The sequence below is a fragment of the Pteropus alecto genome, unplaced genomic scaffold (assembly GCF_000325575.1).
Source record: "Pteropus alecto unplaced genomic scaffold, ASM32557v1 scaffold3, whole genome shotgun sequence".
NCBI lineage: Eukaryota > Metazoa > Chordata > Mammalia > Chiroptera > Pteropodidae > Pteropus > Pteropus alecto.
In genome coordinates, this window is record NW_006442484.1 from 16,119,928 (window position 1) to 16,138,747 (window position 18,820).

The 18,820-nt window shown below is 36.0% G+C and overlaps 1 protein-coding gene across 1 annotated transcript in view; it reads left to right on the top strand.

The window, feature by feature from the left end:
* THSD7B (thrombospondin type 1 domain containing 7B) overlaps positions 1-18,820 on the top strand; it is a 745,753-nt gene that overhangs the window by 693,096 nt on the left and 33,837 nt on the right. Inside the window, exons 18-20 of the mRNA XM_015596500.1 lie at positions 5,794-5,935; positions 7,583-7,698; positions 10,070-10,187. Of these exons, the coding sequence (XP_015451986.1) occupies positions 5,794-5,935; positions 7,583-7,698; positions 10,070-10,187 (376 nt within the window). The remainder of the gene's footprint in view (positions 1-5,793; positions 5,936-7,582; positions 7,699-10,069; positions 10,188-18,820) is intronic.

Consider the following 18,820-nt stretch of genomic DNA (forward strand, 5'->3'; position numbering starts at 1 on the left):
CTATGGGATTTTGATGGGGATTACATTAAATCTGTTTAATGCTTTAGGTAATAAGGTCTTTTTAACTATGTTGATTCTTCCAATCCAAGAACATGGATTATCTTTCCATTTCTTTGTATCTTCTTCGATTTCTTTTAATAGGTTCTTATAATTTTCATTATATAGGTCCTTCACATGTTTCATTAGATTTATTTCTAGGTATTTTATTCTTTTTGTTGCGATTGCAAAAGGAATTATTTTCTCCACTTCTTTTTTTGACACTTTGTTAGTAGAGTATAGGAATGTGATGAATATTTGAACATTGATTTTGTATCTAGAAACTTACTATATTGCATATTGTTTCTAGTAGTGTTCTTTAGGGTTTTCTATATAGAGAATCATGTCATCCGCAAAGAGTGACAGTTTGAATTCTTCGTTCCCCATTCGGATGCCTTTTATATCGTTCTTATGCCTCATTGTACTCGCTAGGACCTCCAATGTTATATTGAGTAGCAGTGGCAATAGTAGACGGCCTTGCCTTGTTCCTGACCTTAGAGGAAAGGTTTGTAGTTTTTATTATATTAAGGTATTCTTCTTCTATACGGATTTTGTTAAGTGTTTTGATCATAAATGGATGCTATATCTAAGGCTTTTTCTGCATCTGATTCTTATTTTTTAATTTGTTTATGTGGTGTATCACATTAATCGATTCGTATATATTGAACCATCCCTGTGCCCCTCGGATGAAGCACACTTGATCGGGGTGTATAATCTTTTTAATATGTTGCTATATTTGGTTCACTAATATCATATTTAGGATTTTTGCATATGTGTTCATGAGAGATATTGGTCTGTAGTTTTTTTGTGTGTTATCTTTGCCACGTTTTGATATCAGGGTAATATTGGCCTTATAAAATGAGTTGTGAAGTATTGACTCCTCTTTGATTTTTTGAAAGAGTTTGAGGATAATAGGTATTAAATTTTCTTTGAATGTTTGGTTGAATTCACTGGTAAAGCCATCTGGTCCTGGATTTTTACTTTTTGGTAGGTTTTTGATGATTGTTTCAATTTCCATACTGCTGATTAGTCTATTTAGATTTTCTAGTTCTTCTGATTCATTCTAGGAAAGTTGTATTTTTCTAAATGCTAGTCCATTTCTTCTACATTATTAAATTTGGTGTTATACACTTTTTCATAATATTCTTACACGATCCTTTGTATTTCTGCAGTGTCTGTCATAATTTCTCCCTTTTTTTTATCCCTGATTTTGTTTATTTGTGTTCTTTCTCTTTTTTCTTTAGTGAATCTAGCCAGAGGTTTGTCATTTTTATTTACCTTCTCAAAGAACCAGCTCTTTGCTCTTCGTTGCATTTATTTTTTCTATTGTTTTTTGTTTTCATTTTCATTTATTTCTGCTCTAATTTTGATGATATCTTTCCTTCTGCTGACTTTAGTCTTCACTTGTTCTTCTTTTTCTAGTTTTTTAAGATGAAGCATTAGGTTGTTTACTTGGGCTTGTTGTTTTTTTTTTTGGAGGTAGGCCTGCAATCATATGAACTTTCCTCTTATGACTGCTTTTGCCGTATCCCAAAAGTTTTGATATGTTTTATTATCATTATCATTTGTTTCTGTGTTATCTCTTGATCTCTCTTTTTATTCTTCAGTAGTATGTTGTTTAATCTCCATGTATTTGTGGTTCTTTCTGCTTTCTTTTTACAGTCGCTATCTAGTTTCAAAGCATTATGATCAGAGATATGGTTGGTATGATTTCAACCCTCTTACATTTGTTGAGGCTATCTCTGTGTCCCAGTATGTGGTCAATTATTGAGAATGTTCCATGTGCACTGGAGAAGAATGTATAAGCAGCTATTTGGGGATGAGAGGCTCTGTAAATGTCAATTATGTCTAGTTGGTCTAATGTATCATTTAAGGATATTATTTCCTTATTGATTTTCTGGTTGGACGATCTGTCCATATCTGACAGTGGGGTATTCAGGTCCCCTACTATGATAGTGTTTTGGTCTGTTTCTCCCTTTAGTTCTGTTAGTAATTGCTTTACATGTTTCAGGGCTCCCTGATTGGGAGCATAGGTATTAATAAGTGTTGTATCTTTGTGCATGATTCCCTTTATCATTATGAAGTGTCCCTGAGTATCTTTCTTTACCTTTTTTATTTTGAAATCTATTTTGTTTGACATTAGTACCACTACTCCCACTTTTCTCTGAATGCCATTTGCTTGAAATATTATTTTCCACCCTTGCACTTTGAGTCTATATTTGTCTTTGGAGCTGAGATGTGTCTCCAGGAGGCAGCATATGGTTGGGTTTTGTTTTTTGATCCATTCTGCAACTCTGTGCTAGGTTTTGTGTTTTGATCCTTTCTGCAACTCTGTGCCTTTTTATTGGTGCATTCAGTCCATTTAAATTTGGGGTGATTATTGAAATATGAGGTTTTTCTATAGCCGTTTTATCTTTTGCTTGGTATTTCTGGTAGCTTGGTATTTCAATTGGTTCCTTGTCCTTGTGTTTCTGTTTTCTTTATTTTGGTTGGCCTTTGTGGGTTTTTCCTCCGGTCCTTTTTGTTTTATGTTATATACATCTGTTCTGAATCTTTGGCATGTGGTTACCATTACAAATATGTAAAGGATAGTTATATGTATACAGTCATCCCTTTTCTTCTGTGCTTGCCTTATCTCCATTCTCCTTTGCAAATTTGGATCTTTGAATCCTCCCCTTTTCAGTTGTTGTTATCTCAATTTGTCCCTATGTATGCTGAATATTCATTACTATCTTGCTATAGCAAATCTCTTCTTATTTTTAAGCATATAATGCCTATTCCTAGTAAGGCTTGCACTCCTCTGTTTTTATCAGCCTGCTAGTCATCTTACTCTTAATTATGTTTTTTTTTATTTTTGTCATTTTGTTTTAAGGGACCTGATCCCTTTCAATATTTCCTGTAGTGCAGGCCTCATAGTGGAGAATTCCTTCAATTTTTGTATGTCTAGAAAGGTCTTTATTTCTCCTTTATATCTAAAGGAGAGCTTAGTTGGATATATTATTCTTGTCTGGTAGTTCCTTTCATTTAATAGTTTGAATATTTGATGCCATTCCTTTCTGGCTTCTAAGGTTAGTGCTGAGAAGTCCAATGATAATCTAATGGCCTTTCCTTTATAGGTAATCGTCTTCTTTTCCCTGGCTATCTGACAATTCTGTCTTTGTCATTGTTTTTTGATCATTTTAATACAATGTGTCTTGGTGGGAGGCCTTTTTGGGTTTAGATAATTGAGTATTCTATTGACTTTTTGAATTCCAATCTCCAGCTAATTCCTTAGATTTGGGAAATTCTCAACTATTTGTCTGAAAATGCTTTCTAATCCCTGTTTCTTTTCCTCACCTTCAATAATGTCCATTATTCTTATGTTTCCTCTCCTGATGGTATCAACTAGTTCTTGTATTTCTCTTTCATTATTTTTCATTCCTCGGTTTCTCTCTTCTTCCTTCTGATTTTATTTCTAGATTTCTGTCTTCGATATCACTGATCCTTTCCTCCATTTGGTCGACTCTATTTCACAAGCTTGTTATTTCTTTTTTCAGCTCTTTCAGTGTGTTCTTTATCTCCAGAAGGTCTATTTGGTTCTTTTTGAGGGTTTCAGTATCCTTGCTAAAGAACTCATTCTGTTCATCTAGTTGTTTTTTTTCAATTCCTGAAATTGTTGATAGAATTCGTTTCGGATCTCACTGAGTTTTTTCAGAAGTACCATCCTGAATTCTCTATCATTTAAGTCACTTATTTCTGTGTCTATAAGCTTATTTTCTGGAGATTTTTCTCTTTCTTTCTGAGATGCCTTGTCCCCTTGGTTGTTCACGGTATTTAATGGACTATTTCTCCACCTGGGCCTTAATGGAAGTGTGTTCTGCTTTTTTTTTTCCAGAAAGATTTATTATATAATGGTCCCTAGCCTGTTGCAAAGAAGGTGCTTTTCTTTGGGTTTCCAGTAGGTGACATCTAAGCCTCTTAGATCTCTGCTTTATATAAAGTAATTTTTTTCCTTGTAGATGTTTAATCGTGCTCACTATCCTCAGTCTCAAAGTGTGTCAGTGTTAGTGATAGTTTCTGTAGCATTTGCTCAGATTCTCCTTGGGCTCTGCAGTGTTCTGTATCCAAGGGTATTGGGGGAGGGGCCCTCTGGTTTGGGAGTCTGGAGCTACAGATCAGCCTCGATTTTGCAACTGCGGCTGCTAAAAATCAACTGTTGTTTCTCTGCCATCCCCACTTTTGTGCTGTCCCTGTTTCTCTGCCTTCTGCCCTGATGACTGAGCCCTGCCGCCGGCTGCATGGAGCTTACAGTAGTCCCAAGTAGGGCTGTTCAGAAAACTTGCCACACCTTCTGCCATCCCCCTCTTTCTGCAGGGAGCATCGGTGGCTGCAAGAGGCAGCTTCTTTGCTTCTCCCAGTCCACCACCTGACACCTGGGGTTCTGACCTGTGGTAGCTATTATGCACAGATCCCACTCTCAGATGTGCCAGTGTGCAGTTTGGGTGTTTTTTGTTGAGTTTTAGATGTTCAGCTTATTATTGTTTCAAGGGTTGAGATCTGGGAACGTCTTTTTAATCCAAGCTAAATTTGGTGATTTTCATTCAGAGATTTTTGTTTCTCCTGTGATTTAGCATCTCTGTGTCTCTTTAGATTTCTGAGTCTGGAATTGTAATGTCATAACTATATTTAATGGCTTTTATTGAATAATCACTATGTAAAAATAAATGCCAAGTTTTTCAGGGAGTGACATGAGGAGCAGAAACCATGACCTGTCATGCCCTCAAAGAGTTTATAAAGAAAGGAAGGAGCCAGGGTAATAAAAAATAGCAACATTATAAAGGCAGGTGTAACATATAAGTGTATGTTTATGTATGTATGTTTAGAAGCAAGTCCTATACAGTAGTTACTGAGCATAGGTACAATATTGTGCAGGAAAGAAGAAAAGAATTTAACATTATGAAAAGAAAGACTGTCAATGATGAAGACCCAGTTAGTGTTCTGAGGAAGGAAGATAGGAGGTAAGGTACAGTTCAAAGGAGATTATTCCAGTAAAGGGAACGTGAAGGTTCACTGTGGGTACAGCAGTTGGAGGAGATGTGGCAGGCAGGTTTACTTGGCTCAAGGGCATTATATGAGTAAAGGCTATGAGAGACTGTGTGGCCCCAGGGGTAAAGTGATGTTTGCAGGAGATCTTTGAAGTTCATATTTTTACATTTATTTTGCTGAAAAAGTCATAACATGCAGTGGCTCATCTTCTTGGATCAGGGAGCCTCCCAAATAAGAGAAAAATTCTGGTGTTTGGCAATATATATTCGTAATTCTCTCTATATACCTGTTTTCCAAGGCTTTAGCAATGATTTTCTCATTAAAATGTTCTGTGTGGTTATTTCTATTGGGCTAGACTATCTGAGAACACAAGGACAGTGTCTTCCTTTTTTCATTCATTTAAATACTCAAAATACATTGATATTTTACTACAGGTTAGATTATTTGAGAGTACAGAGTACATTAAATTGATAGTCTCCATGTGCCTTTTCATGCATGGGAGGTAAAAATGTAGGCTTCACCATAACATAGAAAAGAAAGAGTTGTTAGGTGAAAAAGAAAAAACTATTTACTTTGCATCACATCACATATTGTTTTATGTTCTAAATATTATGTTTAATACTCTCAATGCTCTCTTCCCTGTAGTTATTAAAAAAAATGTATACAGGTAATCATAATTTATTAGCTAATTCTAGGTCCTTCCTAACTCTGCCTGCACTTTGATTTTCATAGTCATGTGATCCCCACACAATGCAGAGAAGAACCCGTCATTTGCTGAGGCCCTCACTGAGCTCAAGGACATGTGCTGAAGACTCCCAGGTGCGGCCTTGCCTCCTCAATGAAAACTGCTTCCAGTTCCAGTACAATCTGACAGGTACAGTTGAAATCTACAACCATGCCAATTTCCCTGAGCAGTGACTAATGGGAGGATGTTTGTGTGTTTTTATTCTCCAGATTAAGGACTGACAATAGAGTGTGCAAGTGTATTGCACGAAAGGCTGAGAGGACTTGACATTTTCAGTGTCCCTTTAAAGAAAAAAAAATGCCCACTCTTGACATGTAGATTCAGCAAAGCCCCCTGAAATCTCTGAATTCAAAAATGCTTAGAAAGACTTGGCAAAGTTTCAGAATAAATTTGAATTAAGCCATGATAAACTGAAATGATAAAAATAAGTAGCAGGGCATGATTTACCATTTAGGAAAGAATGTAATAATTCTGTCATAGATTTAGCTCTTTCATGGCCTTTATTATTTCAAGAAATTCAAGCTTGTAATGTAACTAGGTCTATGGGTCTCAATAAGGAAGAATGGTAGGCCGGCCTGGACAGGGATGTTTGAAAGGCACTGGGAATCACACCAGCCTCCTTATTCATCCGCTACTCAGGTTTTCTGGGGGGCTCTACAGGGCTCAATGTCTAATACCAAGACTGTTTAGTTACACTGATTTACTACCCATCATTGCCTGCAGTAGCAGATATATAAAAGGCCACAAAATGTGGAATCATATAAAGTCTCAGCATTGCATTCGATAAATGACAACCAAACTGCCATGTGCCTGCAGAGGCAAAGCAATAGCTTTTTCTAAAACAAATTCCCCATTGAGGTCCCAGTGGCATTGCTGAGATTTCTCATATTGAAAACCTTGCAGTGAATTCTGTGGGTCTGTCTGATTGTCTTTATAGGTAAAAGATGACCTAGTGTTTTTATCCTTTTTCTTTAAAGTGTGCTTCAGAGTAATTTTATCAGAAATACAATAAAATTTGCTTTACTGGAAGAACATGTCTTTAAAACATTGATTTTATTATATAAGGATTTGTTATCCTAAAAACTCTTAGATCATCTACCAAATATGGAAAATCTCCTTTAAAAGGTTCTAATTGTATATGATCAAGGATCTCCCTTTCTACTTACACCAACAATAAGAATTTTTAAGAAACAGGTTAATTATAGGAGAATTTATTCTCACTCTCAGTTGTCTACTTTGTAATGCAACTAGCCAAATCTTAGAGTTTTGGGGACAGTCTATATTGTTCTGACTATCTTGAGCTCTTTTCTTTCTGGATTACCTCTCGGCTTCACAGTACCAAATGTACCATATTGTTTAGGTGATTATATTTATTCTTTAAAAATATTTGCAAGTTTACACCGAAGGCTAGCATCATTTCTGGGTCATTTTCTCTCTCAATTATCCCCAGCAAATAGATGATTCCAAACTGGTTTTCCTTTATCATCCTGGTTAGTGTCTTTCCTTTTCTATCCAGCCAGCTGTGAGGTGGTTTCTAAGAAACATTCAGCTTTTTTGTCCAAGAAAGCAAACTTAGGCAGGTAATTCACTCTTATTAATTTATTTGCTTATTTTTCAATGAAAGAATTGCATGATGCTTTTTGAAGCCACCTGGAAATGGTTTTAGGATTATGTGCACAGTACCCTTCTCCACCAATGCAGATAATCAAAGGTTTGTTGTATTTTGCTCACGTGGTCATAATTTTGAAATTCCGTGTGGTGATTCTATGCCTGTAGAGTGGAGCACGTGCCAGTTGAGTGAAAATGCGACCTGTGGGCAAGGCGTCAGGACCCGCCTTCTGAGCTGTGTGCGCAGTGACGGCAAGCCAGTCAGCGTGGACCGATGTGAGCAGGTAATTTGTTTATATTTGTATCTCACATTTTCTTAATATTTATCTTCAGTCTCAACAATGCTTGATATAAATGACAGACTCTGATTTCTTCTCATCACAGCTTAGGTTCAATTAGAGTAATTGGTACTAGTATAGTACAGTTACATCTCACTAATTTAAACTTAGTCAAAATAAATGGGAAAGGTCATTTCATGCTGGGGAAATGGATTCATTAAAATAATACTTTTCATGATTTTCAGTAACTTATTTAGATGTACTTACTGGGCCACAGACTGACATCAGGTGACTTGAATATTTAGATATGACTCTTTGTATTGGGCAGGTGATTCATTCGCATTTGGGATAAACACTGCCTCTTGCATGTAAGATGAACACTGGCAATTGCTATTAGAAAATGCTGCTAATTCGCTTATTAATTTATTGCTAAATAATTAGTGCAATTGTATTTTTCTTCTTAGACCAAGTTAAAAATGTCTCCCTACCAAATTTCAAATTAGTGGGTGCTGAATTTTAGTAATTTTGTCATTCCTTTTTTTCCTGTAACAGACTATATGGAGTTTGGACCCAAGTTATTCCAAAGAAGTTGGCATTTCTTTCCCAATGCAAAAATGAAAAGCACTACAGGGGCAGTTTAATAGAAATATTACCATATGCTGTCACACTATTAGAATCACTAGACAATATTTGGAATAAATTGAAAATGTGGGGCCAGTTAACTCAGATTTCCACAGTAACTTTTTTTAACAAACTGGCAAAAAAAAAGAGTTGCCCCATTTCTCCTAATATAGGTGGAGTCCACAAGTGGAAATTAAAATCAAAACAAAACCTTCCACACCTATCCTGATTTAACCATATTAAGTACTATCATAACATGCTCTAAACCAACAGGATAGCCACAACACCAGCTCTAAGACCACGCCATCTGAAATTGAATGTATCATCTGGTAAAATTCTGAAACTGTCTAATACAGGGCAGAGTTCTGTTTACCAAGTGTCAGTGATTTATTTTAACATTTTATTTCATCTACCTCTCAAGAAGTTGTCTGCTTCAGAAAACGTAAACCACCAATCTACAACAATTCCAAATGAGTGAAAATCTTACATTCAGTGTATCTAATAAATCTGTTATTTTGAAACAAAGATATAAACTTTTCATTAATAGAAAAATCAGTTTTTCTGCTTTCCATATACTATATGTCTAACAAATATTTAAAGAATATTAGTCGATCACCAAAAATAGACTCACAAATATAAAGGACAATCTGGTGATGGCCAGAGGGGAGGGGGCGGAGGAAGGGCTTAGAGAAAGCAGTGAAGAGTTGAAGAAGTACAAATTAGTGGTTTTTAGATGGTCACGGGTATGAGGAGCAGCAAGTCATAGGGAATTTAGTCAGCAGTAATGGCTATGTGTAGAGCCAGAGGGAAGATAGAGCAATCAGGGGATCATTTTATAAACTATATAAATGTCTAACCAATGTACTGTGTACTTAAACTAATTTTTAAAAATATAAAAAAATAATAATAATTTAAAAGACTCCCAAATAATTAACCTAAAGAATTTCCCTATATATTTAATAGATCGCAGATCCCATATTAGTAATTTCCATTTTGCCCACTTGCCAAATAATCATTCTATGATCAATAATTTTAGCTTGGTGTGGACATTGCTAACATTTAACATGGGTGAATGTCAAAGTTTTCTTAAATAAGCACAGAGCGTGTGATTGCTAAAGCAGATTTTGTCATTCTTTCTGTGTTTATTAGATAATTTATTCTTCTACTTTGATTATTACAAAATTTGTGTATTTTTCCTAGATGCAGTTTTCAGAGAGGGCAAGAGGAAAATAAACTCTTTTTGCCAACTTTTTCCATGATTAAGACCATGGTTATGTTTTTAGCATAATTGGTCTTTTTAAATGAACTTTAAATGGGTCATTGATTTTTGTTTTATTTTTATATTATTTATTTTTTAGCCTTGCTAGCTGTTAGTTTTGAGCTCTCTACATACCATAGGCCCACCTAGAACTGCAAGGTGCCAGAATTTAGTACTGAGACGTTCTGATTCCTAGCTAGCTGAGTGACAGACAGATCTATGTCATGTACTGCCTGATTTCCCAGTACCCTAATTGCAGGTCTATTCTAAAGTTTATAGAAAGAAACGTGGGCTGACAAGTTTTGATTTTTATGAAGTAAGGACAACCATTTTCTATAATCACCACGAATTTACATAAGAAAGGATATTTTCCCCCACAAACATGTAGAAAGATTATCATCATAGAAGAAAAGGTAGTCTTTCTCATAAAAGAATACTGATTTGATGTTGAGTGGATATGAATTCTCCAATAAAATCATATTTCATTTCTATCTGCAGCGTAACTTGGAGAAGCCTCAGAGAATGAGCATTCATTGCCTAGTGGAATGTGTGGTCAACTGTCAACTCTCAGGGTGGACGGCTTGGACAGAATGTTCACAGACTTGTGGCCATGGAGGTATCTGGATTCTCTCTTTTTTTCCCACTAAACAATTTAATTTTTCAGTATCTTTCCTTATGTTGTAGCTTGACCGGTGGGCATAAGACATGTTGGCCAGCTGAAAGCAACATGAGGCTGACCCAGGAGAAAAGAGAGAGAACCTAGCCTCATAGAATTGTCCTTTATGCCACTGTTACCAAGAACTCACTTGTTAACAGTGGCAGATGCCATAGGAGCTGCTGGTCCTGTGGGACAGTGTTTATTCAAAAGGTCCCAAGCTCAATGAATTCAAAAAAATGTTCGCCTCTATGGTTTTTGGAAGACATATCAGTTATATAAATAAAGCTGGTTCCTGTGTCAGGTAAATGCCCAAATCAGAGTGACTTAACATTATAGACCAGAGACTAGTTTTCCATTCACAAAAAGGTGAGTTTCTGCTTCATAAAGTCAATCAAGGACTCAGGTTGATGGAGGCTCTACGTTAACATAACCAAGTTTCTCTGGAGGGTAATATCCATCTGGCTCTGTGGAGATTTTGATGGACCAGGTTGGAAGTAGTATACATCTCTTCCATCTGTATTCTACTAGACAAAATTTAGACCCTCATTCCCAGCTCAATCCAAGGTGGTAAGGCAGGAAATGTAATTTCTGGCTGGCCAGTCACTTCTCAGCACAGTGTTACACAGTAGAGGAAAGGGAGTGTGAATCTTTGGTGAACAGATATGTAATCACTACCTAAGTTGCCAGAGTCTCAGTGGGTAAGTAATGCATAATGGCAAGGAAAGCAGAAGGCAATTGATACTCAGAATCTAGGTGAATGGAAGCAAAGATGGCACTCCAGTTACCTAGCTAAAGTGGGTATTGTGACATGTGTCCGTGTAAGAGAGAGCAATAAGAGCGTAACTGAAAAAAAACAGAGCTGTGGATTAGGCTCGAACTCTAGTCCTGAAAAGGAGTTACAATTTATCACAAGGTAAATGTCAGAAATTTGGAGTAGAGACTTAGAGCAAAAGCCTGTTATATGGTAGGCACTAAATAGGAGAAGAAAAGTGAAGAAGAATTACAAGTTGAATGAATCATGGAATCAGGGTAGGAGAGTGGATGCCAAGACCTGGATCTGATTAGGAAACATTTTTGGAAGCAGTTTTTTAGAAGTCCTGTGACTGAACCACTGGCACTAAAGTGTTGGCTCATTTCTAAGCTACTCACAAATTGGTGTGCTGGGGTTGTTGATAATTCTCTGCCTTAGTTGGGATCATTTCAGGAACTGAGGCAGGATGCAGCACAGAAAAAGGGCTCATCTGTGAACTCAGCTGTAAGATCCTGAAAACAGTAGCCAAGATATTTGTTAGGAAAATGTGGCTAAGAATATTGAAAACTTCTCCTGCAAAGAGCATCATTCAAACTGTAGGAAATGTAGGAATCACAATGTCTAATAAAATAACATGACATTTCCTACACAGTGGGAGCCTGAAAAGAACCTCAGAAAAGCAAATGTTAAGTCTTAGGACCAAGATTTCAATGATTGACCTATAGTTCCTCAAATGTGCTGATCGGTAGCATGGCATAGTTTCCAGGTGAGCATCCACTGTAAAGTTGGGTAGAGCTAGGTTCAAATTGTAGCTGTTTAAGCAAATTTCTTCATCTTTCTGAGTCTCAGTTTCTTCCTCTATGAAATGGCATTCATGCACATATTAGAAGCATTGTTTTGGTTTGAGAATTAAATGATGTGAAGTATATGAAGACATCTAGCATAGTAACTGACACATCATGTGTTCCCACCAGTAGAAGAGAGGGTTATCGGAGACTCCCTGGGATCTTTGAAAGATTATTGCAGAAACTCACTTTCATATCTTATTCCTTTACCTCATTGAAAATCCATATGCTACAGTCATTTTAAAAATGAAATTTTAAAAACGCAAATCTGAACAGTTGTTTTTCTGTTGACTTAAGAGTCATTCATCTATTTATTTATCCTTTAAGCAAATACCTGTATGCCACTTATAGTCTGATGTGTTGGAATGCAGTAGTGGAGAGAGAAAAAAAAAGATAAATTTCCCTGTTCTCATGGAGCTTACAATCTAATTGAGAGAAAATAGAAAGTAAATAAAGAAATAAATAGGTAATGTTGCACATTGATGAATTCACTAAAGACTCACAAATGAAAGGTGTTATACCAGTGATGTCTTTCATCAGAACAACTATTTCCTCTTCTGTCCAGTGGTGATCCACCCTGGTTATCCCACAGCCATAAACACTGCAGTCTTGTCCACACGGGCCTCTGCTGGGATGTGTGACTCTCACAGCAGTAAAGGGTAGCATGGAAAAGTAGAGAAAGGATGAAGTCCTGTATTATCAGCACGATCCACACCCATGCCTGCCTCTCTGTCCCCATCACTCTCCATTATCCTGTTGGCTCATTGTGCTCCAATACAGCATACATCAATCACATCCTTGAGTGTGTACTTCCTCACATGGGACATTTCATCATCACCCCACAACTGTCCCCTACTACTTTTATAATGCATGAATTACATTTTAATCATTGTCTGAGGGGCCAAAGACTCTCTTTGGGTTCTTCATGGGTGAATCCCCCCAGTACCCATGAACCACAGTACCTAGCACATTGGAGGACCTTCAGCCAGGAACTAAGGATACACTATGTATGGAAGAGATAAGATCCCAGGGAAATAAAGTCTTCTGACTTCATAAATTTAATATTCTAGTGGAAAATTAGATGGTGATGACAGAGAGAGCAAATCAAATCAACAAGTAAATAAACACAAAAATAGCAGATGCTGATGAGTGCTATCATGAAACAAAATAGTTCATGTGATGGAGAATAACAAGTGCCTTGCATGGAAATGAGGGATAGGGGAAGAAAGGCTACCAAAGAAGTGATATTTATGTAAAACTGAAATGACAAGATGCCATAGTTCTTATAAATGTTGTTTCTTTACTAGCTGCTCAGTTTAATCTCACAAGTATTTTTGACAGTTTGTTTCATTCAATGCTATGTTATAACCTACAGAAAAAATATAAAAATGAGTATTTGTCAGTTATATTTATTTGTAGCCAACCTCAATCTTAAAAAAAAAAAATAGAGTAGTACAAAGAAGAATAGGACACATGGCTTTTGAATTTTTAAGCACCTACCCTCAGGACTCTGTGGAGACAGCCTTTGTGGAATATATTGTCCTTCACCAGTCCCAAAACTTCCCCATTCTAACTTTCCAGTTAGTCTTACAACACCACTCTTCTCTGATCCCCACCCTCCTGGCAGATAGTAATGTTTCCCAAATGAGAGAATTCTGTATTTAAATCATGCCTTAATCCTCATGCAGAATAGCCTAAAAACAACAAACAAGCAATAATCAAAAGCAGACATGTATGGCACATTGTTTCTTAAAAGACACCAAACTGTGGAGCTGAAAAGGTTGGAAACTATTGTGGAGAAACATCTGTGGCTTATCTCTTCGAAGCCAGTGTGCCAAGCAGCTGTCTTTTTGTATGAACTGCTTTCTTTTTTTCCAACTGGTTCCAGCAATAGGGCAGAGACCACAAGAAGAGACAGAGTTTATTGAGTCACATTAAAGTAGGAAAGCAAGTTACATGGGAACCTGACTTCAGTACCTGCAGCTTTCGGCTGACTTATCAAAGGCAAAAGTTGACACGGTTGTCTGTTTATGAAGTCACTGGGTTATTAGGCAAAACCTGGTGTGCTGGACATTCTCAGTGCTCCCCCAAGATCCGCGTCCATCAAACCCACAGAACCACATTCATCTGAAGGAAAATTCTGAAATGAGATCTTCCTTATTTTCCAAGCATCTGAATTGTCTCTTTGATGTACACCTGATACTTGGCATATATACTTCTAATTGTGTTAAAGATTTCAAGGTCAGAACAGTTTAAATCCAATTTATTTTACATTACAGGAGACTGATTCTAACTTCCACTACAGGATCTTTTTAGATAGATTTCAAAGATCAAAGCTTGTAATAGAAGAGCTTAATATTTGGATTAGTCATATTCTTTGTCTGCTGAATTTTCATCAGTTCAGTGAAATGTAGAACTCCCTAAATTTATCATATCATGAATTATTCATAATTATTATTTAACCAATAACATTCTAAGAATGTTATTCATCCAAGACTATGATTTTTTTATTTCATATTTTTAATTCAATGTATATGAGTTTATAATATTTTTCTATACTATGTACTCCAGCCTGCCTCTTGTGATTCCCAGATGGCATGTCATTTTTCTGTCAATTTTAACCTATAATGAAAAAATAATATAGTATTAACTCCAAAGCACCACAACTTTGAAATTACCAGCTTTTTTTCTTTTCTTTTTTTTTTTTAGGTTTCAAAGGCAAGCCAGTAACCTTTCTTTTAGTATCTGTATAAACTGTGGTCAGTGTGGTGTCTTTTATCAGGCACAACTGAGTAGTTATAACAGTTCAAACTTATTTACTGTACCAATTAATTAGACCCTATGACAAGAGAACAAGAAGCTAACTGGTAGAATTAAAAAAATACAAAAAAAAATTTAAAAGACTAGACCAGAAACCAGAATATCTGCAGTTTAGAGCCGACTTTTCTAATTACAAGTTGTAGGACCTTGAGTTAGTCTTGCAGAACTCACTTGCACTTTTTTAATCCGTAAAATGATGAAATATTAGAATAATTACCTTTTAATACCTGTTGGTCAAAGGCATAATTATTGATGCCGGGGATATTCTAGTAATTTTTTACAAGAGTACTATAAAGTTATAGACATAATTTTACAGGTGAGATGAAAGGCAACTAAGCAACCTGCTTAAGGTCATGTGGGTTTTACATAGTGGAGGAAAGATTTGAATCCAAGTTCAGGTGTCTCCAAGCCCCATTTGTTCCACTATGCGCCTTTGCTATTACACTTTGTACATATAAATGTTCCTGTTATATGCACAGACCTGGGTTGGGTGCTATATCACTTTATAAAACTTCTAAGAATTTATAATTATATTTAAGAATAAGCAGAGGAAATGGATCTCAGATTGGAACACCAAGGGCACATAGGGCTTTAAGAAGTTCCTCTGAATTTTAAGCCTCCTAAAAATATACTTGTTTCATAATTAATAATGTTGCATATTATCCTGTACATCTAATTAGAATATAGGCAGGGAGCCAATCTTACAGATGGGGACGGCGTGACTCTGGTGCACAGAGTAGCTAGCTCCAAGATCTCTTCATTTTGCATCCCATGGAAGTATTTCATTTGAAGTATTTCTGCTATATAGATAGCTCACAAGTCTTATTTTTGAGGTCAGAGGTTAGAACATACAAATTTATTCTATCCAGAGAAGTCTGGAGCTCTCTATTTCCAAGCAAAGCCAAAGGTGCCTAATATTCTGCCCTTAAAAAACCTATTCCACTCCTGTGATACCATGGTCTATCTTGACCTTGAAAACTGTTGTCTTGTTACTCCTTTCCTTAACTGACCTCACTGCCAGTAAATGGTCAGGACTGACACTAGTCTATTTTACTCTGAAAAGCCTATGGAATCTGTATGTTGCCTAAATTGAGTGTTCTCTAAGATGAAAGGTATCTGGGTGCCTGACGCAATATTCAGATAAGCCATGGAATCCCTCTACAGGGGAAACACCTGCACTGTAGCTCTGAGTGAAGAACCATTACTGCATCTTTCATCTCTAACAATGACAAAGATCTGCCTTTATGGTACAGATCAGGACTATAATTTTTCTCCACTTGGTTACATTAGAAAATAACCTTGATCCCAAATTTATGTCCACCAGGGTATATATTTAAAACAAATTTTGCACTTAAACTTGGATAAAAATTTCAGATGATATTTAAGAGAATAAAAAGTAGATGTCCAGCTCTTTATGCTTTAAGAAATTTATTCTGACAAGTACCCAGAGCAAATAGTTATCACAGAGAAAGGTGTTCATACCATATTTGTAATTTTTACTAAGAAAAATATGAAATGTATGAATACAGGTAACGCATTTAGTGTAAAGGGCGACCTAAGTGCACCTTCCAGGCTTGTTCAAGTGGCCTAACAAGTACAGTATAGTGTCTGATACCTGACTTGGATCAGATGAGATTGAGATCTGTTGGAAAGCACATGCTTTTGGAGGAAGACAAACCATTGTTCCAATCCTTTTAGCTGTGTGATTTTGCAGATGTTATTTAACTTTTCTGAGCTTAATTTTGTCAAATAATGAAATGAGAATATTAATAATTATGTCTGAAGCAGAGTCTGAGACTGGGTTTCTTGTTGAAATGATTTGTTTGAGGGGCATGGGGAAAGCCCATACTCTCAAGAGAAGGGGAGCAAAGAAAGCAAGATAAGGAAGAAAAGATACCTAATCAAGAATATATCATCTCTATATCATACCACATTGTAGTCAATTAACTCACCCCCTCCCTCAATAATGAGGAGTACTTTTATAATGACAAAAGGAATTATACAGTAAATTCCCTTTACTAAAGAGACATGTAATTAAAATTAATAGATAGATATGACCAGCTATTAATGAGAGTTTTGTTAGTATCCCTTTGCCTCTTTTTCATTTATTTTGTCATCTGCTAGTATTTTATACAGGCTAATATTAGGTAGCTGGAACCAAAAGTTTCAGAATAAATGAATAGGAGGAAATACTTAAAAGTGAAAACATTTTATTTAATAACCAAACTTTTGGATGCACATCAGGAAGGACCACCATCAACTTGAGGTTAGATATATTAATCTCCATCCTTCATGGTGTAAGATCACCAACCACTTATACATGTCAGCTCTGGAAGGCCATTCTTTGCCAACAGTTGTTCATATGCTTTAAAAATTCAACTCACATTCAAAATAAATTATACTGAGGTGGAAAGCAAACCAGTAGTAATAGTATTCAAATAACATGCTATCGGCTCAAAGTTCCTTCATACACTGTTATTGTATTTACATGTCTATGGAATTTATAGGTATGTTCATGTAAATTGCTGAGATATTTAATGAACTATGTAAGGTTAAATAGGTATGTTCTTCTTTGCTCTATTATTGTATTTCCTTTTCCATTTTCCCCTATATACATGCTTCCCAAGGAAGGAGAGAAAAAGGATCAGAGAGAATTGCAAGGAAACTTACCCTACCATTTTTTTGGATTTTATTAAATTGAAAACATATTTTATAAGGAATACTTTTCTCTCTTTTATAGCCTAAAGAGTAGATTAATAGTGAGTCAATTTCTGTCTCTGCATCTCATTGGTATTGCTCATTCACCAGATTGTCTATATCTACTACTGAATTCAGGTTCTAAATAGATTCTTAGACCCACATATTATGCATTTATTGAAGAACATAAACCCCAAACAAGAGGAGTCCAGACAGAGTGTTCAATAAAATCTCCCACTGTCAGATTGGAAGCATGAGGATACATATGGCAGCAACCTTCACTCTTACTCTGAGGGCAGAAGCAATACAGACTAGGGTGTGAGGGATTTGGTGGGTTGGGACCAGGCTGAATCATTATGGCTTTCATAATTGTGTGCTTTGGGTATTATAAGCCCAATAGAATACAGGTAGCATGCTTTGTATACCCATTATAGGCTTATTCTAGAACCAGTTCTAGGAATTGATATGAAATAGTAGTTGTTAAAATAATTTATTAAAAATATTAAAAATCTTAACAAGCACTTATACTATAGGTGCTATAGATACACTATAAGGTGGTTTATATATGGTATTTTTGATTCATATAACCAGTATGAGATAAGGGCAAGGAGCTATCATCTCAGTATTCTTTACCTGAATCACTATAATTGTAAGCTCTTTAGGCAAAACCCTTCATAATATCAAATTGTGAACAATTTGATATAAAGCCATCCCCCAATCAATAAGCATCCTCCATTGACGCACATATGCTGTCATTGCATCAGGATATTTGTTGGTCAGTCTCTAGCTGCAAATGGAACATGTACCCACAACAAAGGAGTACAAAATGGAGTGCTATGTACACTAATGATTAAAGGGAGCTCTTGAGAAAATGAATGAAAAGTGTCTCAAAGGCCAGAGACACTATGACCAAACTGCGTAAGCCAGTCAGGAAACAATGGATATTTTATAGGGTAACCATAAAATTATGTAAGAGAAATCAGTAGCTGATTTATTCTTTGTCCTAATGATGTGTGCATAGTTGCAATTATAATCTGTATGGTAGTTGATATTAGATCAAATAATCGACTTGCATATTCTTTAGTCCCTGAAAATCTCCTATTTTTTATTAAAAATAATTTAATTCCCACTTTTAATAGATACACTTTTAAGTGGCATTTTCCCCAGCATGAATTATCCTCAGATAATAAGGACTTTCTGTATACTTAATTTTATTCTACAGAAGAGGAAATTCATGCTTGGGGGAGTTAAATTACTTTCATGCAATCACATCATTTACTAGCTGTTATTTGGAGAGGACTGTTTCCAGCTAGAGGATTTTGATGCCAAATACAGATTTCTTTTCACCATACATCAAGTATTTTAAAATTCTCTTTCTTTCATATTCCATATCGATCATACTTTTCAATACCTTTAATTTGGCCACAACCGCCACTGTTTTTCTCATCACAGGAAAATTTACTATCACCAAAACAATT